Below are 25,301 nucleotides of genomic sequence, written 5' to 3' on the forward strand. Positions count from 1 at the left end.
CTGCAGAGTTGGCATGATTGTAGCTATCCGTGACTTCACATGACAAACAATTTTCTTCCACCTGAGGCAATGGAATTTGTTCATACCTGGCAATATCAAAACTTTGTCACTGGAAGTCAACAGTTTGCCATCTTTGTACCAACTGAGTGATGGTGGTGGGACAGCATTGGTCTCGCAGTACAGGGAGATGGGGTTATTCATGACTACATCCTTGAAATCAACATTCCTGCTTCCTTCCAGTGCACCTCCCTTTGTATCGCGGACATGTACTGGCTTCACAAAACTTGGTGGGACTAAAGAGAGGATTAAAAACATTGTCATAAGATAAAAAATACATCTTTTTTCCAATCGCTTTCACATTATATGAACACAATTGCTATACGCTAAAAGGCACAACAAAAGAGCAAATATAGAACAAGTTCAGTATCTAATAAATATAAAAGGTAACTTTAGCGTAGGCTAAGAGTACAAATAAGGGAATTACATAACAGACAGAAAGCAATCTGAAATTTTATGGGAAAGATTCATTAAAATTAGCTTTTTTATGTTTCGTTTAGTAGGTAGTTGAGCAAGGTGAACTCGGGGGGGACTAGATTTACCCAAGCCAACAGCAAGTTGCCAGACCTTTTATGTCTATATAAATGTCAGCCTTCACCAGTGTTTTGGTGATTAAGACCTGGGGTTTTATCCTTGAGTCAGGAAAATTCCAGGGTTGTCCCCACCTCGGGAGAAAGTGCCCAAAGATCAGAGGCAGCTGTAGGAGCTGCCAGTCACAGAGGCTGGCTGTTTAAAAGGCATGTGGGATTTTGTCCCAGTTAAAATAAAAACACAAAAGGCCCTGCACCCCTCATACCCCATCACCCCTCACAATCTCTCCATGCCCCATCCATACAACTCATTCCCCTTCTATCCTACGGCTCCCATCCCTCCAGTGCCAAGCTTTGCCCCTCCACCCACCTCCTATGTTCCCTCATAGCCCCAATGCCAAGCTGGCTGAGAGCTCAGACATCCATAATTCTTGTTGAAACAGATGCGCCCCAGAGAAATAATTGCTCGACAGCTCTGGCTCGCTGATCTCTCTGGTCAATTTCAAATGTTTATCTGCACAAGATTGTGTTTCTCGGGCTTGTGGCTTTTATTATTTATACTTTAATGTGTCTGGATGATCAATACTCTCGGGGCCTTGTAGTTAAAAATACTTTAAAACATAGTGGAAAGGTATGAATGAATTACTTTTTAAAAAAGCTTTTTTAACATGTCCTACTGTCGCCATGGATTCTTTGGTTTTATACAGTGTGTTATTGGTCAATGGCCATGGAACTGCCATACCCTGACATGAGAGGCCATATGGAGTGGGTGGAGGAGCAAAGCTTTGCAATGTGGGCATGAGGAGACATGGGTAGTGGGTGGTGAGTCATAGCTTAGCATAGGGGGCATGAGGAGGACCTTTGGAACTCACCTTATAAAAGGCCCCTTCATGTAGACTAGAATTCACAACTATTCTGTGGGGCCATGAACCAGGACACTTTTAAAAATCTGGCTTGACTGCATGAAAATTGCAGAGGAGTAGGACATGCCTATCCCGCCTTTAATGGAACCAGCCAGTTTGGGATGGTCAGGTCCGGGCTGGTTCTCGTCAAAAGCCCGGGAATTTGGCAGGAATCATCCTACATCCTTTAAAGGCACTGCTGAAAATCAGAAATTCTGGAATGTGGTTGGGAATCCTGGAATCGGGATCCACCCACCATTTTTAAAGTGTACCTGAATTATCCCGATTTGGTGAAAATTGAAACCTAAATGTTGACTTCTTACTATTTGCAGGTAAGACTCATTGGTGAAGATTTGATTGAATTATTTGTTGGTTGTGTGGTTGACAGGGTCAAGAGTTATAAATCATCCCAGCTTTAATATCTGGGAGATTTTGTTCGAGTCAACCATTCTTCAAGCGATGACTGTATCATCAACTATTTATGGGAAAAAGAAGATAATGCAATCTAACCTTGAACATTCACATCGTAGTCTTTTTCATCCACTCCAGCGATATTGGTGGCAACACAGGTATATCGTCCTGTATCTGAAATCTGGGTCTTCTTGATTTGAACGATATGGCCATTTGCTGTGATTGTGATGTGATCATCTTTCTTGAGAGGCTAGAAATATAAACAGTTGTTTTCTTCCCATAAAAATGGAAACTTTTCACTCTTTATTTACTTTACAATAAGCTGATCGAACTGTGCCCTTTGGGAAGACTGAACTGAACCTCTTGCTGATATCTGAACAGATTAATGTATTGGTCAGAAGGAAACAGATGCCACTGAATGCCATTTATTAAAAGGTTTTCCCCGCCACCCCCTCCCCCCCCCTTCTCCGAAGAGGTTGATCCTTGTCAGTATGGTTCTATGTGCTGTAAATGCCCTCCAGTGGCCATTCTCGATATCAGTGACCTGACCATGTGACCATGATGGATTTTATTGCTCTGCTCACACCTGCCCTTACCTAATGTCATGTTCACTTCCCTGCAGGAGAATGATAACTGGATGATGTGTTTGTGTACACTTCAATATTCCATTCAGCTATGAACTGATTCCACTGAGAACACTAGAGCATTTTGCTGGCAATTAAACGTACAATTTGTATCCTCTCATTTATAAATATAATGTGGAGATGCCGGCGTTGGACTGGGGTGAGCACAGTAAGAAGTCTTACAACACCAGGTTAAAGTCCAACAGGTTTGTTTAAAATCACTAGCTTTTGGAACACTGCTCCTTCCTCAGGTGAATGAAGAGGTAGGTTCCAGAAACATATATATATATATATAGACAAAGTCAAAGATGCAAGACAATGCTTTGAATGCGAGCATTTGCAGGTAATTAAGTCTTTACAGATCCAGAGAGAGGGGTAACCCCAGGTTAAAGAGGTGTGAATTGTCTCAAGTCAGGACAGTTGGTAGGATTTCGCAAGCCCAGGCCAGATGGTGGGGGATGCATGTATTGCAACATGAATCCAAGGTCCCGGTTGAGTCCGTACTCATGTGTGTGGAACGTGGCTATAAGTTTCATGCTCAGTGATTTTGCGTTGTTGCGTGTCCTGAAGGCCGCCTTGGAGAACGCTTACCCAGAGATCAGAGGCTGAATGCCCTTGACTGCTGAAGTGTTCCCCGACTGGAAGGGAACATTCCTGTCGTGTGATTGTCGCGCGATGTCCGTTCATCTGTTGTCGCAGTGTCTGCATGGTTTCGCCAATGTACCATGCTTCGGGACATTGCAGCATATGAGGTAGACAACGTTGGCCGAGTCGCACGAGTATGTACCGCGTACCTGGTGGGTGGTGTTCTCACGTGTAATGGTGGTACCCATGTCGATGATCTGGCACGTCTTGCAGAGATTGCCATGGCAGGGTTGTGTGGTGTCGTTGTCGCTGTTCTGAAGGCTGGGTAGTTTGCTGCAAACAATAGTTTGTTTGAGGTTGCGCGGTTGTTTGAAGGCAAGTAGTGGGGGTGTGGGGATGCCCTTGGCAAGATGTTCATCTTCATCGATGACGTGTTGAAGGCTGCGAAGATGATGTCGTAGTTTCTCCGCTCCGGGAAGTACTGGACGATGAAGGGTACTCTGTTGGTTGTGTCACGTGTTTGTCTTCTGAGGAGGTCAGTGAGGTTTTTTGCTGTGGCGTGTTGGAACTGTCGCTCGATGAGTCGAGCGCCATATCCCATTCGTATGAGGTCATCTTTCAGATGTCTGTTACGCCCCTCCTTGTCTGAGCAGATCCTGTGTATACAGAGGGCTTGTCCATAGGGGATGGCTTCTTTAATGTGTTTAGGGTGGAAGCTGGAGAAGTGGAGCATCGTGAGGTTATCCATGGGCTTGCGGTAAAGCGAAGTGCTGAGGTGACCGTCCTTGATGGAGATGAGTGTGTCCAAGAATGCAAACGATTTTGGAGAGTAGTCCATGGTGAGTCTGTTGGTGGGATGGAACTTATTGATGTCATCGTGCAGTCGTTTCAGTGAGTCTTTGCCGTGGGTCCAAAGGAAAGAAATGTCATCGATGTATCTGGAGTATAACGTTGGTTGAAGGTTCTGTGCGGTGAGGAGGTCTTGTTCAAACTTGTGCATGAAGATGTTGGCATATTGAGGTGCGAATTTGGTCCCCATGGCTGTTCCATGTGTCTGGATGAAGAACTTGTTGTCGAAGGTGAAGACGTTGTAATCCAGCATGAAACGGAAGAGTTGCAGAATTCCGTCTGGAGATTGGCAGTTGTCGGTGTTGAGTACGGAGGCTGTTGCAGCAAATGCCATTGTCATGGGGTTGCTGGTATAGAGTGCTGAGGTGCCCATTGTGATGAGGAATGTTCCTGGTTCAACTGGTCCATGGGTGCTGAGTTTCTGTCGGAAGTCCGTCGTGTTGCGACAGAAGCTGGGCATTCCTTGTACAATGGGTTTCAAAATGCCCTTGATGTAGCAAGAGGGAGCGAGAGTATTCTTTTTTCTCAGCTGTCCATAAGGTATATTCGCGGATTGACTTTTCCGTGGTGGGGAAGGCTTTGTTGGCTGGGGTTAAGGGGTTGGAATACTCGGCAATTGCAGGGTCAGATCATGCTCCGCATTGGGTGGATATGGTGCTGGAGAAGGGGGTAGCGCAGAGGCCGGGGTGGAAGTTAGATGTGGGACTTTCTCTCTGTGACAAAATTGAAAAGGTAATTAAGGAATGTGTAGGTTTCAACTGTATGGGTGAGGTGTCGAAGGCGGTCGTCTGGGAGGCTCTAAAGGCGGTGGTGAGGGGGGAGGTGACCTCGTTTAAGGCCAGGGTGGACAAAGAGGAGAGGTTGGAGCGGCAGAGGGTAATAGATGAGATGTTGGAGGTAGATAGGAGTTATGCACAGGATGGGGACCCAGCAAAGCTGGAAAAGAGGAAGGAACTACAGGCGAGCTTTGACCGACTATCTACCAGGAAGGCGGTGCGCCAACTGAGACGAGCAACGGGTGCAGTTTAAGAACATGGAGTTAAAGCGTCTGTTAGCAGGTCAGCTCCAGAGGGAAGCAACGGCAAGGGAAATTGTGCAGGTGAGGGACAGGGCAGGGAAGTTGGTGGTGGCGCCGGATCTGATTAACAAGGTTTTTGAGGAATTTTATGAGGGGTTGTACAGGTCAGAGCCACCCAGGGGAGGTCGTGAGATGCAGAAATTTCTAGATGGGTTGGAGTACCCGAGGTTAGGGGAGGGGGACAGGGCTACATTAGAAGGAGCAATAGTGGAGCAGGAGATAAAGGATGTGATTGGGAGGATGCAGTCGGGGAAGGTGGCAGGGCCGGATGGGTTTCCGGTGGAATATTATAAAAAATTCAAGGATAATTCAAGGATTTCGGAGCCATGAGGTCATCTTGCAGCTGTACAAAACTCTGGTGCGGCCGCATTTGGAGTACTGTGTGCAATTCTGGTCGCCGCATTATAGGAAGGATGTGGAAGCATTGGAAAGGGTGCAGAGGAGATTTACCAGAATGTTGCTTGGTATGGAGGGAAGATCTTATGACGGAAGGCTGAGGGACTTGAGGCTGTTTTCGTTAGAGAGAAGAAGGTTAAGAGGTGACTCAATTGAGGCATACAAGATGATCAGAGGATTGGATAGGGTGGACAGTGAGAGCCCTTTTCCTCGGATGGTGATGTCTAGCACGAGGGGACATAGCTTTAAATTGAGGGGAGATAGATATAGAACAGATGTCAGAGGTAGGTTCTTTACTCAGAGAGTAGTAAGGGCGTGGAATGCCCTGCCTGCAACAGTAGTGGACTCGCCAACACATAGGGCATTCAAATGGTCATTGGATAGACATATGGACGAAATGGGAATAGTGTAGATGGGCTTTAGAGTGGTTTCACAGGTCGGCGCAACATCGAGGGCCGAAGAGCCTGTATGGCGCTGTAATGTTCTATATTCTAAGCTGGCACCCCTGATGGTGGGGATGTTTGAAGAGGCGATAGGGAAGGGGATGTCACCACAAACCTTGGGGCAGGCATCAATTTCCCTGTTGCTAAAAAAAGATAAGGATCCGACGGAGTGTGGGTCGTATAGGCCCATATCACTTCTAAATGTGGACGCAAATGTATTGGCGAAGGTACTGGCGGGTAGGCTGGAGGAGTGCCTCCCGAAGGTGATAGGTGAAGATCTGACGCGGTTCGTGAAAGGGAGGCAGCTATTTTCAAACATTAGAAAGGTATTGAACGTCGTTGTGGCACCGGCAGAGGGGAAGGAAACCAAGGTGGTTGTGGCATTGGACGCTGAGAAGGCGTTCGACCGGGTAGAATGGGGGTACTTGATGGCAGTTCTGGAGCGGTTTGGGATAGGACCAAGATTTGTGATTTGGGTAAAGTTACTATATAAGGCGCCGAGGGAGAGTGTCCGCACAACAACATCAGCTCGAGATACTTTTCTCTCCACCGGGGGACTAGGCAGGGATGTCCCATGTCCCCCCTGCTGTTCGCACTCGCGATTGAGCCGTTGGCCATTGCATTAAGAAGTTCGGGGGTATGGAAAGGAATAGTGCCGGGGGGGGGGGGGGGGGGGGAGGGGGGGGGGGTGGAGGGGATAGAGCATAGGGTGTCCCTATATGCCAATGACTTGCTGTTATACGTGTCGGAAACGAGTGTCTCGATAGGGGGAATATTGGAGCTGCTTCGAGTGTTTGGGTCTTTCTCGGGGTACAAGCTGAATCTAGACAAGAGTGAGTATTTTGTGGTATCTCGGCCGGGGGTGGGGGCAGGGGTGGGGGGGGCTGCCATTCTGTAGGGCAGGGACTCACTTTAGGTACCTGGGGGTGCAGGTTGCCCGGGGGGGGGGTGCGGGGGGGGGGGGGGGGGGGGGGGGGCTCCGCATGGTACAACATCACTAGTTTGGTGGGGAGAGTGAAAGCTGATCTGGCAAGGTGGGATGGTCTCCCTCTGTCACTGGCGGGTCGGGTACAGGTGGTTAAAATGAACGTGCTGCCATGATTTCTGTTTATTTTTCAATGCCTGCCGATTTTCCTGCCAAAGGCTTTTTTCAGAGAGTTTGAGGGAAGGATTACTTCGTTCATATGGGGAGGGAAGGTGGCCAGAGTTAGAAAGGTGCTACTACAGAGGGGAAGGCAGGCAGGGGGTTTGGGTCTTCCGAACCTGATGTATTACTACTGGGCGGCGAACGTGGAGAAAGTGCGGAGCTGGGTAAGAGGGGTTTATTCCCCGTGGGTCAGAATGGAGGAGAGTTTGTTCAGGGTGTCGGGATTGAAAGCACTAGCAACAGCGCCGATAGCTCCGGGGAAATACTCAGGGAGTCTGGTAATAATAGCTTCATTGAAAATCTGGAGGCAGTTTCGCCAACACTTCAGGTTGGGGGCAGGGTCAAGGGAAATGCCGATTCGGAGGAACCACAGATTTGAGCCAGGGAAGTGGGATGGAAATTTTCGGAAATGGGAGGAGAAGGCGATTAAGACACTGAAGGATTTGTTTCTTAGGGGTCGGTTTGCAGGATTGAAGGAGCTGGAAGCGAAATATGGGCTGGAGTAGGGGGAAATGTTTAGATACATGCAGGTTCGAGATTTTGCCAGAGAGGAGATACAGAACTTCCCGGAGGAGCCGGCCTCCACATTGCTGCAGGAGGTGCTGACGACAGGGGGACTGGAGAAGGGGGTATTGTCAGCGGTCTACGGAGCTATTTGAGGAGGAGAAGGCACCGCTGGAAGGGATCAAAGCAAAGTGGGAGGAAGAGTTGGCAGAGGGTATGGGGGAGGGGTTCTGGTGTAAGGTGCTCCGGAGAGTGAATGCCTCCACCTCGTGCGCGAGGTTGTGGCTGATACAGCTGAAGGTGGTATACAGAGCACGTAGGGTGCTCTGAAGGTCTGGATCCAAGGTCTTGATCAGTCTGTTGTGTTGGTGGATGTGTTCCTTGGTCGGATCTGCGGGTAACTGTTTAGTGTTCCTGGTTGTTGAATTGTCGGTACACTTCTTTGCAGTACTCCGTTCTGTTTAATATGACGGTGGCCCCTCCTTTGTCTGCTGGTTTGATGATGAATTTGGTCATCAAACTCCAAGGCGACCTTCAGGACGCGCGACAACGCAGAATCGCCGAGCAGAAACTTATAGCCAAGATCCGCACACACGAGTACGGCCTCAACGGGGACCTTTGATTCATGTTGCATTACATTCATCTCCCACCATCTGGCCTGGGCTTGTGAAATCCTACCAACTGTCCTGGCTTGATACAATTCACACCTCTTTAACCTGGGGTTACCCCTCTCTCTGGATTTGTAAAGACTTAATTACCTGCAAATGCTCGCATTCAAAGTATCGTCCTGCATCTTTGACGTTGTCTATATATATGTTTCTGGAACCTACCTCTTCATTCACCTGAGGAAGGAGCAGCGCTCCGAAAGCTAGTGATTTGAAACAAACCTATCGGACTTTAACCTGGTGTTGTGAGACTTCTTACTGTTATTAAATATAAAGAATAATGGATCCCTGGGGATTACTTCTAGATAATAATGTAATCGACAGAAGCATAGAAGTTTGCAACACAGAAGGAGGCCATTTTGCCTCTCATGCTGACACTTTACTAGTTGGGTCCAAAGCTAATCTCACTGCTTTGTTCTCAACCCATAGCCTTGTACCTTCCGCTGCTTCTAATATTTATCTAATTCTGACTTTGGTTTCCCTCTGCAATCTTACCCAAAATCAGTTGGGATTGTGTTGGTTACTGATGACTAATTTTGACAGTAAGTCACCCACCAAGCAATGCTTTGCATCTCTGCTGGGACTACCGCTGGCTGTATCTCTCCACTTTCCAGTGCGGATGTGCAAGACCAGGGGCAGAATTCTCCTTTCCCCCCCAGCCTTGTGTTTCTCGGCAGTATGCTGATCGCTGGTGGCGGGATTCTCTACTCCCGCCGCTTGTCAATGGGATTTCCCATTAAATTCACCTCATGCCGCTGGGAAACCACGGGCAGGGGTGCGCTGTGCACAGAAAGAGAGAATCCCAATGGCCAAAGATTTCCAGCCCAGATTCCCAATGAATTTCCCTTCCATTTGTCCAACTTAATTCCTGGGACACAATGAGGAAGGTAACCGCAAGCTCTTTTAACTGTCTGGTTTCCTATTCTGTAGCACTGACAGGATTTAATAACTGGGCAAAGGCAGTGGGAATTCTGTCAGGGGATCATCATGCAGTGGTAATGACCACTGACTGAACAAAATGGGTCAGGTTTCCAGCAGTGTTACAATGATGGCTGGAGGAACTTCCGGTGAAGGGATGTGCTGAGCGGATGTGGGAAAGGTAATTCTCCTTCTGGAAGTTGGAATTTGGCACTTTTAGCACAAAAATAGGATGCTAATTCTGTGAACCCCCCCCCACCTCAATCCTCCTTCAGGATCACCACAGCTACCGGAAAATGCTTGCGAACAATTCTAGGGGCTGAAAAGATGGCAGAATCAGTACGAGCCTGGAAAGAAAGAATGGCGTGATGATGTACACACGTAGTAGGACAGAGCTGGCTGTATCCAAACAGGCCAAGTCGCTGAAGCACATGCTGGAGTACCCCCGATAAGTGAGTGGATGGACCTCCATCTCAGGGGCACCGAAAGCACAGACGCCATCAAGCTAGAGATGATGGCAACAGTGAAGGTGGCAATCGCAGACGCCTTGGCCCCCTTCAAGGTGGCGTTGGAAAAGACAGAGCAATGACTTAAGGCACAGGAGGCACCATCAAGGAGCTGGAGAAGACAGCCACCAACCAGAGCAACCAGATCGCCTCATTTGAGACAGAGGTGGCAAGGGTTGGTGGTGACCCAGGGGACACTGAAAGGGAAGGTCGAGGACCAGGAAAATCGGTCACGATGCCAGAATCTCTGCATCGGAGGGCATCTAGGGTAGGAGCCCCTCAATGTACATGGCCCAGATGCTTGGGAAACTGGACGGCGGTATGAAACGTCCCCAAACACCCAGAGGTAGACAAAAAGGCCGAGGCCCAAAACAGGGAAGCAGCCTGAACTGGCAAGGCATACACGGTCCTGTAAGTATGAGGGACACTCGATCCATGTGTACCAGGACATCGGGCAGCCCTGGCCAAGTGCTGAACTGAATTCAACACAGCCAAGGCAGCTCTATACAAGAGCAAGGTGCTATTTGGGATACTGTACCCAGCCTAGTTCTGGGTAACCTTCCAGGGGAAGGAGCATTACCTCACCACACCGTCCGAAGTGGACGAATTTGTGCGCAGGCACGGGCTGGGAAGGCAGTAGCAACAGCACTGAATCCGAACTTTTTTTGAAAAATGGACAATTGCAGGGGTTAGAACTGCCTCATTTTCGGTCTGCCACAAGTCCCAGGAAGGAGGGGGTGAGAGTGGTACGGTGTGGATATGTGTGGGGAGGACGAGGAGTGGGTGGAAGGATCACACAGGTAGGGGAAGGTAAAGATCACTCCTGGGGTGAGGGGGCACATGACACTAGCGAGCAAGCTAGCGCAGGGAATTATGGAAGAAGAGAGGGCCGCAGCACTGCTCCCAAGGGGGAGAGAGTGCACGGCATAAGGCGGGGGGGTGGGGCACACAGGGGCATGGGGAGGTGGGAGGGCGGGGGGAGGGGAGGGGGAGATCCAGGAGTTGCGGGGGGGGGGGGTAGAACACAGGCTACGACAGGGCGCACAAGGTAACAGCAGAAACAAGAACACCAAGAATTAACATCTTAGACGGCCCCTAAAAAAGGGAAACCCTGGAGTGCAGGGGCCTGTCCACATGGCGACAATGGCCATCTTGGATGGCCCCCAAACAAAGGGAAGCCCCGGGGTGCAGGAGCGAAGCCATAAGTTAAATATGGTTGACACCGGGGTGGGAGGGGGGGGGGGGGGGGGGGGGGTTGAACACAGAAACCCCCATTAGGATAGTCAGCTGGAACGTCAGGGGACTGAAAAGGGCCCAGTGAAAATATACAGAGTCTTCGCCACCTGAAAAGTCTGAGGGCCGATGTTATCTTCCTCGAGGGAGAATGTCCGACTGCGGGTAAGAAAGAACTGGGTAAGGCAGACATACCAATCGTGTCACGGAACAAGGGCTGGGAGGGTGGTCATATTATTCAACAAGAGGACAGCCTTCACGACCACAAAGACGGTCACAGATCCAGGGGGATAGTGTGTCATGGTTAGCTTGGGGGGGGGGGGGGGGGTGAGAAAGACTCTAACTGCATACAGGACCCATGGACGGACAGATCCAGCCCCAAATCGGGCAAAGTATCAAGAGAGAGAGTTGGACACCTTCATGGAACAGATGGGGGCAGTGAACCCATGGAGAAGGAGTTCTTCTTCTCCCAGGTACACAGAGTCTACTCCAGAATCAACTTTTTTGTTGTGGGGAAAGCAGTGCTTCGAAGGATAATAGGAGCGGAGTACTCCGCAACCGTGGTCCCTGACCGCAATCCACACTAAGTGGATGTAAAGTTCGGGATGGGACGAGCACAATGCCCCCCCATGGAGGGCATGGACACGGCCCTCCCGACAAGGCCTTCAGGGAACAGATATCAGAAGCCATAGATGGGTACGTTACCGACAACCAGAATGGAGAGGTGTCACCCTCCACGTTCTAGGAGGCAATGAAGGTGGCGATAAGGAGGAAATTATTGCATTCAAGGCACATAAGGGTAGGAATGAGAGGGTGGCTAGGCAATGGCTAGTCTACTCCATTTGGGAGATAGACCAGTGGTACTCCACGGCCCCGACCATGGAAATACTGGCAGAGAGGAAAAAGCTACAAATGGACTTTGACCTGCTCTCCACTGGGAAAGCAGTGCACCAGCTCTGCCAGACACGGTGGCCTTTTACGATCATGGAGACAAAGCCATCTGCCTGCTGGCCCATCAGCTGGGGAAGCAGGCAGCCACGAAGGAAATAACCCAGGTAAAAGACAGGAGCAGCAAGCTAGTCGCATTGTCAGAGCAAATCAATGAAACCTTTGTAACCTTCTACTGGGAGCTGTACATCTCCGAGTCTCCGGTGGGGGACTCAAAGATGAAGCTCAACGAAGTGGACACGCAGGTCTTGAGGGGAGATAGGGGACGGGGCCTGGGAGCACCATTGGAACTGGGGGAAGTCATGAAGAGCATTCACTCCGTGCAGGTGGGGAAGGCGCCGGGGCTGGACAGATCCCCTGTGGACTTCTATAAAATATTTGCACTGCCCCGCACCTGCAGGAGATGTTCACAGACTCACTAGCAAGGGGAATCCTGCCACCAACGCTGACTCAAGCCTCCATATCGCTGATCCCCCAAAAAGACAAATACCTAATGGAGTGCGTGTCCTACAGACCCATCTCACTCCTCAACACCAGCGCCAAGGTTCTGGCGAAGGCCTTGGCGAGGTGACTGGAGAGCCGTTTGCCAGAGGCAGTTGCGGAAGATCAGACGCGCTTTGTCAAGGGCAGGCAGCTAACAGCGAACATAAGGTGCCTCCTGAATGTGATAATGATCCCATCCAGGGAGAGAACACCAGAAATGATCATCTCCCTAGGCGCAGAAACAACCTTCGACGGGGTCAAATGGAAGTACCTCATAGAGGTATTGAAGCGATTTGAGTTTGGGCCAGGGTTCACCTCCTGGGATAATTACGATAAAGTGCTCCCATGGCGAGTACAGACAAACACCACCAGCTCCAGATGCTTTTGGCTGCACAGAAGCACGAGGCAGGGATGCCCAATGTCCCTGATGCGGTTTGCTCTGGCAATTGAACCACTGCCGATCCCCCTCTGAATGGCAAAGGGGTGGAGGGGTATCCAAAGGGGAGACAGAGAGCATAGGGTCTCACTCTATGTAGATGACCTGCTCCTCTCCATCTCAAACGCCCTGGCCTGCATGGAAGGGATAATGAAACTCCTGAAGGAATTCGGAGCTTTCTCAGGTTACAAGCTTATCCTGAGTAAGATGGACAAAAATCTGTCCTGGTCCACCCACGTCGACGCTACCACCAAGAAAGCACAACAGCGCCTATACTTCCTCAGGAAACTAAGGAAATTTGGCATGTCCACATTGACTCTTACCAACTTTTACAGATGCACCATAGAAAGCATCCTATCGGGCTGCATCACAGCCTGGTATGGCAACTGCTTGGCCCAGGACCGCAAGAAACTTCAGAGAGTCGGGAACACCGCCCAGTCCATCACACAAACCTGCCTCCCATCCATTGACTCCATCTATACCTCCGGCTGCCTGGGGAAAGTGTGCAGTATAATCAAAGACCCCTCCCACTCTTCCAACTTCTTCCATCGGGCAGGAGATACAGAAGTCTGAGAACACGCACGAACAGACTCAAAAACAGCTTCTTCCCCACTGTTACCAGACTCCTAAATGACCCTCTTATGGACTGACTTCATTAACACTACACCCTGTATGCTTCATCCGATGCCAGTGCTTATGTAGTTACATTGTATATGTTGTGTTGCCCTATTATGTATTTTCTTTTATTCCCTTTTGTTTTCATGTACTTAATGATCTGTTGAGCTGCTCGCAGAAAAATACTTTTCACTGTACCTCGGTACACGTGACAATAAACAAATCCAATCCAATCCAATCCAAGAGCAAAATCTTCTCTGTGAACCCGCAGGAGGGAGAAGCAGAGCTGGGGTTTGACTGCCGTTCAAACTGGCCCAGACCAAACTTCACAACCTAGGGGTCCAAATAGCCCATGACTGAACATGTACGCACAAGCGGAGCCTGCCAAATCTGCTGGGGGAAGTTAAAAGGGACATGCAGAGGTGGGACACACTCCCATTCTCGCTGGCAGGGAGAGCGCAGGCAATGAAGATGAAAGTACTGCCCAGGTCCCTCTTCCTGTTCAGCTCCCTCCCGATCTGCATCCCCAAGGCCTTTTTCACTTTTTCAACGTTGCTTGAAAGTTAATTTTTCACTTTTTCAACGTTGCTTGAAAGTTAATCATTTGGGGGGGGGGGGGGACTCCCAAACCTTCAGTTCTACCACTGGCCGGCCACCATAGAAAGAGTACGGGGATAGGTCAAGGAACTAGGAGCAGAGTGGGTAAGGATTGAGAAATGTTCCCTTGCAGGGACATCCCTGAGCGCTAGCCACAACTGCACTCCCATCTCCCCTGGCCAGATACTTGAAAAGCCCAGTGGTAGTAGCCAAGCTCCGAACGTGGACTCAAATGAGGCAACACTTCGGACTAACCGAAATGTCCACCATGGCCCCCATCTGCAATAATCACAGGTTCACTCCCACAATAATGGTCGCCTCCTTCAAGAGGTGGAGACAGGACAAGGGGACACTGACAGTTAGGGACATGTACACCGACGGTAGAGTAGCGACTCTGGAGGAACTCATGGATAAGTGTCAGCTCCCATGAGGCAATGACCTGAGGTACTTCCGGGTTAAAAACTTCCTCCGCAAGGAAACAATGACATACTCCCGATATCAGGACAGTCACTACCAGAAAGACTACTGAATGTGGGCGACCTAGGGGAGGGAACTGTTTGGACATGTATGGATGACTATTAGAAGAGGTATGCTCAGCCCCAGGCGAGACAAAGAAGTGGGAGGAAGAACTAAGCAGGGAGGTATGGGGGAGGACTCTGGATCGAAGCACTGCACAGGGCAAACTTCACCTCCACATGCACAGGGCTGAGCCAAACGCAACTAAAGGTGGTATATGGGATGCACCTAACGAGAACACGAATGAGCGGGTTCTTCCCGCATGAGGAGAACAAATGCGAACGGTGCCATGAAGGCCTGGCCGACCGCACTCATGTTCTGGGCATGCCCCATACTTGTCAGGCACTGGACGTCCTTCTTTGAGGCCATGTCCAGGGTTGTGGGAGAGAGGGTGGAGCCATGCCCACTAGTGGCAGTGCTCGGGGTATCAGAGCAGCCAGAGCTCTTCAAGGAGAGGGGGGCTGAAGCCCTAGCCTTTGCCTTCCTTATCGCCTGCCGGAGACTCCTGTTTGCCTGACAGTCGGCAGCACCACCCAATCAGTGGGTTCGCTATCCGTGGGTCGGAAGGTGGCTTTCACGGGACGTGGAAGACGTTCACCAACTTGTTTCAAGACCTGTTTGTAGCCAGCAACCAATAAAGTAGGGGGGGGGGGCGGGGGGTTGGGTGGAGAGGGACACAGAGCGGGGGGGGGGGATTAACACATCCAAGAGGATCCTGGGGACAGGCAGCAGGGAAGAAAACTGCAAGAGACCAGTTTGCTGGCAAATTAATGCCTGAACCACATTGTACATAAACCACTGTAAATGTGTGTTTTGGCCAAGTCTGGCAACGTGGAGTCCCCAAGAGAAGTATATTCTTTTAGGGGGCTACTGTTACAGTCGTCGGTTGGAACTACTTCTTTTGTTGATATATGTGTTGGTTTTGTTTGGCTTTTGTGAATTTATGATATAAAATCTAAAAAGCTCAATAAAAAATATTTTCAAAGAAAAGGATGTCTCGGAGCCCAGTTTGAAAAGCTTAGTATTCATTGGCACTTCAGTTGCTATTCAGAGAAAGATCTTATACTGTCTCCAATGTAAAGATCAGTTCCCAGCCAGCTGGTCAGATTTCTCAAAGCTATTCAGAAAGTGAGAGGAATGCACTTAGTTGGACATTCAAGTTATCGTAAATCATAATGACTCCTTTTTAATACACAGTTTAGACACATTTTCCCTTCACAAATCCCTTCTCGAGTTGGAATTCTCCAAATCTGTGCAGCCTTTGTTATCTGTCAGTTTCACTGTGGCATGTAAACGGTTAAACTCTGACGCTATAAATGGCATTAGAATTATCTTTTCCACAACACAACTGTCTAACTTCAAATGTTCATTTGATATTGTACTTGAAGGACTATACACACCTGTCCATCCTTGTACCAGCGAAGGATAGCTGCTGGGATTGCGTGAGATTCACATTCAAGAGTTAGGCTGTTGTTTACTTTGATCTTAATTTCTTTAGGCGACAGACCAAAACCTGGAACATCATCTTTGTTGATAGTAGGAGGGACTAGGCAAACAAAAAATAACAACAAACCATTAAACTCCAAGCTTGCCGATCAGGTGGTAGCAATATTCACCATTAAAAGACCCACTAAATGGAACTAATCTATTCGGCATTACACAGAATTTCAGAATAACTGAACTACATTGAAAGCACTTACTGTACACTTTTACTTCATAATTCTTTAGTGTCTCTCCAGCTTCATTAGTGGCAATACAGGTATATCTTCCTGCATCCTTTTCCTGTGCATTCAGAATCTGAAGAGTTCGACCTCCTGAAGATCGGAAGGAAAAGGGACAGAATTGATACCGTTAATGAAATTTCAAGTGAGATTTGCATCGTCTCAATATCAGCCCAAGTGAAGGGGCTCAACTCAAGTCCTCTATATTTGGAGCCCAAATTCATTAGAAATCCTGCACTTTGATCATAATGTTAACCAATTTCACGAAAACATAATCAGGTCAAATGATTAGCATTTGATATGGTATTAACTGATTGGTAGCTCCAGTCAGTTAATCATGATTAAGGCGATCACATACTGGTGCCATAAAATACATGATGCGCTATCTTCTGTCAACTCACACAGCTATGTCACTGTTCCATTCAAGCTGTCCCATGCATTGCCTCAACATCTCAGATCGGACTACACAAATTGTCTGTTCCCATTTCGTTCTGAGGATAGAGGCACATCAGCTCTGCCCATGTCAATCTTGTAGCTTTCTTAATATTTGCAATTTTGATTTATACCAACACATTTGAAATTGACCTTTTAAATGTTTGACTTAGCTCAAGTTCAAATTAGTTATGAGCTTTCTTCTGCTGACTGTTCTTATATCAGTTCCAATGAATGATGACACCCCCAGTTAGAAAATCACAAAAAGCACTGTCTGCAGAACGGGCAATAACATTTATACCTTAAGAACCGGCAATGTAAGGTCCCCATGCACTTGGCATCTACCGATATACGAAACAACTTCTTGGTAACAAGACTACAATCAACTAACTTTGTGACCTGCAGGAAGTCCATCCCTTTAAGAGAATCCTGAAATTACTTCAATTGTTGAACTCACCTAAACTACCTTTCCGCAATAAAGATGTCTTCTTCATCAGGCCTGACCCATGTTTTTTAGAATACGACAATTATGTGAACAATGACTTTTATAACCTGTAAAAGTGCACTCTTCTCTTGAAGTGTACTTTCCTTGAGTTGCTTGTTTGTCTGGTTGTGCAAAAGAGTGATTAGCTTAGACTTTGGGGTCAACACGTAAATAAAAAAATTCTCTTTTGTTATTTAAACCCACAAAATAACCTGCTATTCATATTATGAACATAAGAATTGGGAGCAGGAGTCGGCAATTCAGCCCTGTGAGCCTGATCAATCAGATCATGGCTTATCTTTTCCTGGTCTCAAATCTACCTCACTACCTGTTCCTCGTATCCCTTTCACCCGTTTTATATCAGAAATATATCTATCTCCTTCTTGAAACCATTTAATGATTCAGACTCCACCGCACTATGGGGCAGCGAGTTCCACAAATTCAGTACACTCTGCAAGAAGTAGTTACTCCTCATTTCCATGTTAAATCTGCCACCTCTCAACCTATATCCATGATCTCTCATTCTAGAGTGCCCTAAAAGGGGGAGCTTTGGTCCATGCTTACTTTATCAATCCCTTTTAGTATTTTACATACCTCGATCAGATGCCTATCATTCCATAAACTCCAGCAAGTATAAGTCCAAACTGTTTAATCTCTCCTCATATGCCAACCCTTTCATTCCCGGAATCAATCTGGTGAATCTCCTCTGAACTGCCTCCAATGCCACCACATCCTTCTTCAAATAAGGAGATCAAAACTGGACACAATACTCCAGATGTAGTCTCACCAACACTCTATACAATTGCAACAACACTTCTCTACTTTTATACTCTAGTCCTTTTGCAATAAACACTAACCTTGAGTAGGGTGCTCTTTCCAAGTGCCGGCGCAGACCCGATGGGCCGAATGACCTCCTTCTGCACTATAAATTCTATGAAATATCTATGAAATTCCATTTGCTTTTTTTATTACATGCTGTACCTGCATACCGACTTTCTGCGATTCATAAACAAAGACACCCAGATGCATTTTGAATCCGCTTTCCATTTGGATAGTAGTTTGCCGTTCTATTTTTTCAGCCAAAATGGATAACCTCACACTTTATCCACATTAAACTCCATCTGCCTAACTTTGGCCCCTTCTCCTAGTCTATCTATATTTGTCTGTAAACTCTTTATCTTCTTTTCACTGCATGCTTTCCACCTATTTTAGGATCATCCTCAAATTTTGCTATGTTACATTCTGTCCCTGCTTGCAGATCATTTATATAGATTGTAAACAGTTGATGTCCGAGGACTGACCGCTGCGGCACCCCGCTAGTTACTGTTCTCTGGCCAGAGAAGGAGCTATTTATCCTGACCTGCTGCTTTCTGTCAGTCATCAATCCTCAATCCAATCTCATACTCTACCCCCAATCCCCTGTGATCTCACCTTTTGGATCAGTCTTTTATGCGGCACCTTGTCAAATGTCTTCTGGAATCTAGATATACCACATCCACAGGTTCCCCATTATCCACCTTTCTGGTGACATCGTCAAAGAGTTCAAGCAAGTTTATTAAGCTTAACTTACCCTTCAAAAAACCATGCTGACAATGGTGGATTGAGCTTTGTCTTTCCAAATGTTCAGTCATTTCCTACTTAATGATTGATTCCAGCAACTTCTCAACTCAGAGATCAAGCTAACCAGTGTATAGTTTCCCACTTTTTTGCTTCCCTCCCTTTTTGAATAGGGGCATCATATTAGCATGTTTCCAATCCAACGGGACCTTTGCAGAATCCAAGGAATTTTGAAATATCATAACTAATGCATCCCTATCTCTGCTGCCACCTCCTTTAATACACTAGGGTGCAGGCCACCAGGTCCCGGAGACTTATTTGCCTTTATTCCCATTAGTTTATTCAATACCTTATCCCTCGTGACGGTTATTGCACCAAGTTCCTCTGCATTAACTGCAGGTTTTGGAAAAATGTTATTATCGTCTACCGTGAAGACAGAGGCAAAATATTCGTCCAGTGCCTCCGCCATCTCTCTGTTCCTCATTGTTACCTTGTTGTCTATCGGGCCAACATTTACTTTAGCAATTCTCTTCCTCTATATATACTTATAGTGGTTTTGGTATCAGTGTTTATGTTCTCTGCTAGTTTCCTTTCGTAGGTCATCTTTGCTCTTTTAATTTTATTTGTAGTAGCCTTTTACTGAACCTTAAAGTTCTCCCAATCCTCCAGCTCAGCACTAGCTTTTGCAGTATGGTATGCCCTACTTTTGCCTTTATGCCCTCTTTGACTTCCTTGTTTAGCCATGGAACGTTTTTCTCCCTTTTACAATTCCTTTTCCTCTCAGGAATATATTTTAATTGAGACATATTTAATATCTCCCTGAACATCCGCTATTGTTCTTCAACTGTTCTACCCTCAATTATTTGTCCAAACATTTATGAGTTTAAAAAACACACACACATCTTCCTCTCAAAAGCTGTTGGGGTGGGAACGGGGATTTCAGCAATCACCCTGCCCATAAAATTGGATTGTAAGAGCTCATCAATAACTTAATAGATAAAGACTATCCAGTAGTCCACTTTATTCATTCAGAGCAGTGCATCTCAGCTATGATACTACTCTCTACTGAGTTAGCTAATCAGAGTCAGAAATGCAATTTATTATTACAACTTTCCTATTATCCCTGGACTAGTGACTGGAAAACTCAACTGGGATTTGTGCATGGATATTTGGCTAGCAAGCAGAATTCAGCTTTGAAACTGCCCAGAGTAGAACAGCCTGCTGGCACTCACTCTCTCAGTGCCCATAGAGAAAGTGGTTACTTGAATCATATTCCAGAGGACATTCAGCACCATACCCTTTCAAGACGTAAAGCTCTCATGGAGATAAATGGCCAATACATGTGTACACGTTGGCCAGACCCCTCATTTTCCAACATAATAGCCAGGGTATTGTCATAAAGTTAATGGTAAGGCTTTCAATGCTCAACATTATTAAAGAGCCAACCCTACAGCAATTTCTGGTGGCCACACATTACAGTTAAATGCAGAAAACAGCAATCCATTATCTGATTGGCCCTGCCACTCCAGAAGCTATGCTAATAACCTACATTCCACTGAGAAACTCAGCTTTGAAAAAGAAAAGGCACGGCATCAAGTTGTCGTACTTTTGTGATATGTGCCCACCAAATTCATTAGAAACGGTTAGCGCTTTTCCATTCCAGTGTAAGTACATTTTATAATGATGTGACCAGTTTAAATTGCTGCCAAACAGCCCCTCTGGCACTGAAAATTAACTTTTACAAGCGTGGAACCTTATTCTTTCAGATTTTAGTCATTGACTGAAATTTAGAAAAGCGAAAGGAGGTAAATAATTTTTGAAACTTTTCATTTCTGTCTCTCTTTTCTATTTCTTAGTACCATCTTTATTTCCCTCTCCTTATTTCACTTTCTTTATATTTTTCTGCCATTGAATTAAGGATCCTTATTTACTGTTCATCTCTCAGACTCTGCATATTGCAGTAAGGATTCTTCAACCTGATTGAAAAAAGAGATATACAACAGTGTTTATACAGGTCTCAGAGCTCCTCGAGAGGATAGTGCATTGAAATGGATCAAGCAGATTACGTTTGTTATTGCAAAATGCCACATTCCACCCAAACAGCCAAATGCTGACAGTGGCATGCATAGATTGGTAGACCATAGCACCAGTTTGCCTAAATCGCAATTCAAAAAGCACTAACAACATAATTCTCAGGCTCCAAGGCTTGGCAGAAGACAGATAAGTTTGTTGCCAACATTAGACCCATCTCTGCACATGAAAAGACATAGGTGGGATTTTCCGGTCCTGCCTACTGTTGGGCTGAAAATTCTCACTTGATATCAATTTACCTTTTGCCGGCTCATCAAATTTTCCATTTTGATGATTCCCATGGCGAGCAGGACTGGAAAATCCTGGAGCTATTGGTGAGAAATTAGATTAATTTCCTCCAAACGTTTTTGGTCCTACATCAACATGATTTGGAGAATGAAGCAAGGTCATGTAGAGTAGGACAAGCTGCTGGAAGAGGGAGGAGGGGAGGGGGTTGTTAAAAAGACTCTTAGCCAGAGACTATGCCTGCTTCAGAAAGCAACTCACCTACCTCAAGCTCAGTGGAAAAACAGTGGGCGGGATTCTGCCATCGGGTGGCTAAGTGCCGACGCCGGCGTAAAAACGGGAGTGTTTTACTCCGGCGTCAGCGCCCGTTCTGGGACCCCATTCTGCAGCCCACAGGGGGCTAGCATGGCACTGGCCCACGCCGCTCCAGCTGCTGATCCCGGCCTGAACGCAGCACCGCGAGGTCCGTGCATGCGCAGTTCGGCCGGCGCCAACCAGTGCATGCGCAGTGGCCTTCTTCCCCGTGCCAGCCCCAATGCCAAATGCTGCAGGGCTACAGGAGCTGGCGCAGAGGAAAGGAGGCTGGGGGGCAGAGAGGCCGGCCCGCCGATTGGTCGGCCCTGATCGCGGGCCAGGCCACTACGGAGGCCCCCGCGGGGTCAGACCCCCCCCCTCCCCCTGACAGGCTGCCCCCGGACCCTTCAAGGCCGAGGTCCCGCCGGCTCAGAGGATGTTAGAACGGCGGCGGCGGGACTCGGCTTTTTGATGACGGCTGCTCGGCCCAAGCGGGCCGGGGAATCGGCGTGCCGGCCCAGGCCAGCCCAGGCCGGAGAGTCGGCGTATACCCTGACCAGCGCTGTGCCGACCATGTCGGCACCGATTCTCCGCAAGGATTGCGTCCCGGCGTCGGGGTGGCGTGGCCTCGCGCCGGTTCTCTGACCCGGCGGGGGGTCGGAGAATCGGAATCCGCCCAGTGTGTCAGATATCTGTGTCTCACAAAAATGCTATGCATTTGCCAGCTGTTGCTAACATAACTGTAACCATATAGCTGTGAAGGTGACCATAGCATTGGACATTTGTGTGTCTGGCTCCCTTCACACTGGAGTTGATGATATTTGTAGCATCTCTCAGTTTTCTATCTATTGCTACCCAAGGGAGGGTACTGAGGCTGTCTATCAAATGAAAGCTGACTCCATTTTGTTCTCCCTTGGCAAATATATGGCTTCGCTAGGAATGCGGGCTTCCCTACAGTGCAGGGTAGTGTTGACTGCACACACGTTGCTTTGCGGGCATTGCTTGTCAACTCTACCCCTTACTGAAACTGAAACGAATTCCACTCCCTCAACTGCCAGCTGGTATGTGACCATACACAATGAATGTTGCAGATCAATGCCCCATATTCTGGCAGTAGTCATATTGCCTTCATTCTGCAGTGGTCTGCTGTGCCAGTTGCACCTAATCTACCATGCAAACCAAAGGGTGACAGCTGGGCAAGGAGCTATCTGCTGACTCTTGATATGTAACCCACAGACATGTATGCTGCTTGCACACAATGAAAGCTATTCTGCCAGGAGTCCACTGGCATACTGAACCATTGACTGAACTATTTTGCGGGAACCCTGCAGTACTTGGTGTTGCAACTCAGTTAGCCAGGCGGTAAAGAATAGAACTGGAGCCTTTATCCAACTACATGTTTTTATTTACAGGGACACATGTTACATATTGGGCATCTCCAAGCCATCAACCACAGTTTCAGCCTGCTCCTCAAAATATCAGCACGCTTGAATATTGGTGTTTCCCCATGTTGAGTATCAAATTTGTGAAAAGTTATTTGAAATCCAGGGGGCAAGTACCAATAGTAAAAGTTTGTTTAATCAACCAAATCAAGACCAATCAAAAGAAAGTTAAACATCTTTGAAAACAACCTCTGGACCAATAAAGGATAACATTACCACCATTTATTGTAGAAATAGGCTGTAGATAAAAGTCTTTTAAATTAATGCTTAAATCAGAGAGTCCTGACATATTAATTGTTTTTTTTCAATTTTATCCTTCTCAAAAGATAGAAAAACTGATTTTCTTCATTTGAATGAATTTTTCAGTTACTGGAGCCTTTGGGCTTTTAAACAGGAGTGATTAATTAACAATTGCTTTTGGCACAGCAGACAACATGAAAGAATAAGTTACTACCCTGTACTTCAGATAATTAAAGTAAACTATAACTCGGTAATCCTTATTACTATTTAAAAAATAAACAATTATTTACATTTTATTATATTAAATTCTAGGTTATATTATCTAAAGACATGGGTCAAATTTTCACATGTACACTGACACCCTGCTTCATTTATCAATCATCCCTAGACTCCCCACTATATATGTGTTGGTAGATTGCTGCCAAACATGTATCCCTAGATGAGCCCCAACTTCATGCAGTCAAACATTGGGAAGACTAAAGTCTTTGGTCCCCACATAAATTTGATACACTTGCTGCTGATGCATGCCTCCTGCAGACCACTGTCTGATCACTGAGTCAGAATGTTTCCTATCTTGGTGTTCAATTCAATCCCAAGCTTCGTTTTAAACTCAGAATCCTCTTGATTATGACCACTCACAGGGGCTACAATAGCCTCCGACCCCCCCAGCTTGGTCATCACGTTTAGTCTCTGTTGATGGAGACCAGTAGTGAGTCCCGCCAGCCTCACACTGAGCCGGCGGGACGGGACGGGCGATGAATCCCGGGAGCCGGGAGACTCCAGTTAAAACCCGGAAATCTTATTTAAATGAGTTTAAATGCTAATTTAAATATGTGAGCCTGGTTCGTGGGCATGAACCAACTCGCAGATTTAAAATAATATACTTATACTTTCCTATTAAGAAAGCTTCAAATAATATTTTGTACTCAATTTAAATCCATCTAATTTTTATGGTGTCTGTGATATCAAACTCAATTAAAATCATAATTTTTCTCTTGGTTACATTTGAAATTTACCTGGAAGGATTTGGACATTTTTGTTCGAATCGAAAGGTGCTCCATCTTTGAGCCAAGTGATGGTTGCAGGAGGGTATGATTGTGCCTCACACACGAGGGAGGTGGGGCTATTCAGAATGACAGTGACATCCTCTGGAGTACCTTGACTGTCAACACCAGGAATTTTTGGAGATACTGGATGGCAAAAAGAAAAACACAAATGAGTTCCAAAACTGGTTCAAATTCGAATAACATTGGAACTAAAAATAAACTACAGCAAACATGGAATATATTTTTGCATCAAAACACGGAGGTAAAAATATGGTCCCAGAACAACGATTCCTAAACTGCTACTCATAGCAAGCGTTGTGTAAATCTGGCATAATTATGGCAGATAATAAAGGTCAACTTATTTGACTATTATTCCCAGAGTATTGCCCAAGATGTACTGGAAGGCTGTGAGGTGAAAGCATGGGGTATCCATTTCCAAGAGTGAGTAAACCGCTGCAGGCACATGCAAGGCAGCATGACCTTTGAGAAGGATCATTTGAGACCCAAATGTGTCACTGCAGGTAAGTTGAACGGCTCTAATGGAAGATCATGCACAGTAAATATACTGGATCCTTTCTCTCAACACATAGTATTGAGGCTTACTTCATACTTGGAAAATTCTCCTCCACTCCCCCACCCCCCCGCCCCCCCCCCTCCCACCCCCCAAGAATCCCATCTCCCTGTCTCTCACAGAGTCCGATTTGTCAACTCCCATTCACCAATCTCCCGTTCTTCTGAAGCCCCTATTCCACACCCTGCTACCTGTCCCCTGCATTTTGCTTTAGAAATGGAATGTCCAGGGCTAGATAGTTCAATATCACCTGACTCAACATTTTTTGGCACATTGTAAAAACACTCCTGGAGATCAACGTTTACAATTGTTTAATATTCTAATGGAATAATTCAGCATTGTGGGCTTAAAATATTAGGTACTACTTAGAACTCATACCTAATACATTTACATTGAAGTTTTTGTTCTTGTCTCCAGCTGTGTTGAAGGCAATGCAGGTGTATCGACCCGTATCAGACACATGTGCACTCACAATCTGAAGAATGCGCCCACTGGGCAGAATCTGATGCTGCTGGTCTTCAGTCAGAGGTTGACCGTCTTTCACCCATCTTATTTGTGGAACAGGATTGCCTTTTCGCAGGAAAAAAAACTATTTCTGTGAATTCATTTTCTTAGTATGAAATGTAATTGACAACTTGAATTCTTTGTCCTAACTGTAGCAGTTGGATTAATGATCTACTCTTACCTGAAAATTATTACTGCTTTAGAAATGCGTATGGTAATCTTGTGGGAAGTTGGATGGGTTGGTTGAATTAA

The 25,301-nt window shown here is 46.8% G+C and overlaps 1 protein-coding gene across 2 annotated transcripts in view; it reads right to left on the reverse strand.

Moving 5' to 3' along the window:
- Positions 1–25,301, reverse strand: part of hmcn1 (hemicentin 1) — an 838,180-nt gene that overhangs the window by 223,615 nt on the left and 589,264 nt on the right. For both annotated transcript variants that reach the window (XM_072511251.1, XM_072511250.1), the window contains exons 49-54: positions 24,924–25,115; positions 23,945–24,118; positions 16,143–16,256; positions 15,843–15,988; positions 2,000–2,150; positions 87–293 (exon numbers count right to left, since the gene is read on the reverse strand). In XM_072511251.1, the coding sequence (XP_072367352.1) occupies positions 87–293; positions 2,000–2,150; positions 15,843–15,988; positions 16,143–16,256; positions 23,945–24,118; positions 24,924–25,115 (984 nt within the window). The remainder of the gene's footprint in view (positions 1–86; positions 294–1,999; positions 2,151–15,842; positions 15,989–16,142; positions 16,257–23,944; positions 24,119–24,923; positions 25,116–25,301) is intronic.

Source organism: Scyliorhinus torazame, chromosome 7 (assembly GCF_047496885.1).
Source record: "Scyliorhinus torazame isolate Kashiwa2021f chromosome 7, sScyTor2.1, whole genome shotgun sequence".
Classification (NCBI taxonomy): Eukaryota; Metazoa; Chordata; class Chondrichthyes; order Carcharhiniformes; family Scyliorhinidae; genus Scyliorhinus; species Scyliorhinus torazame.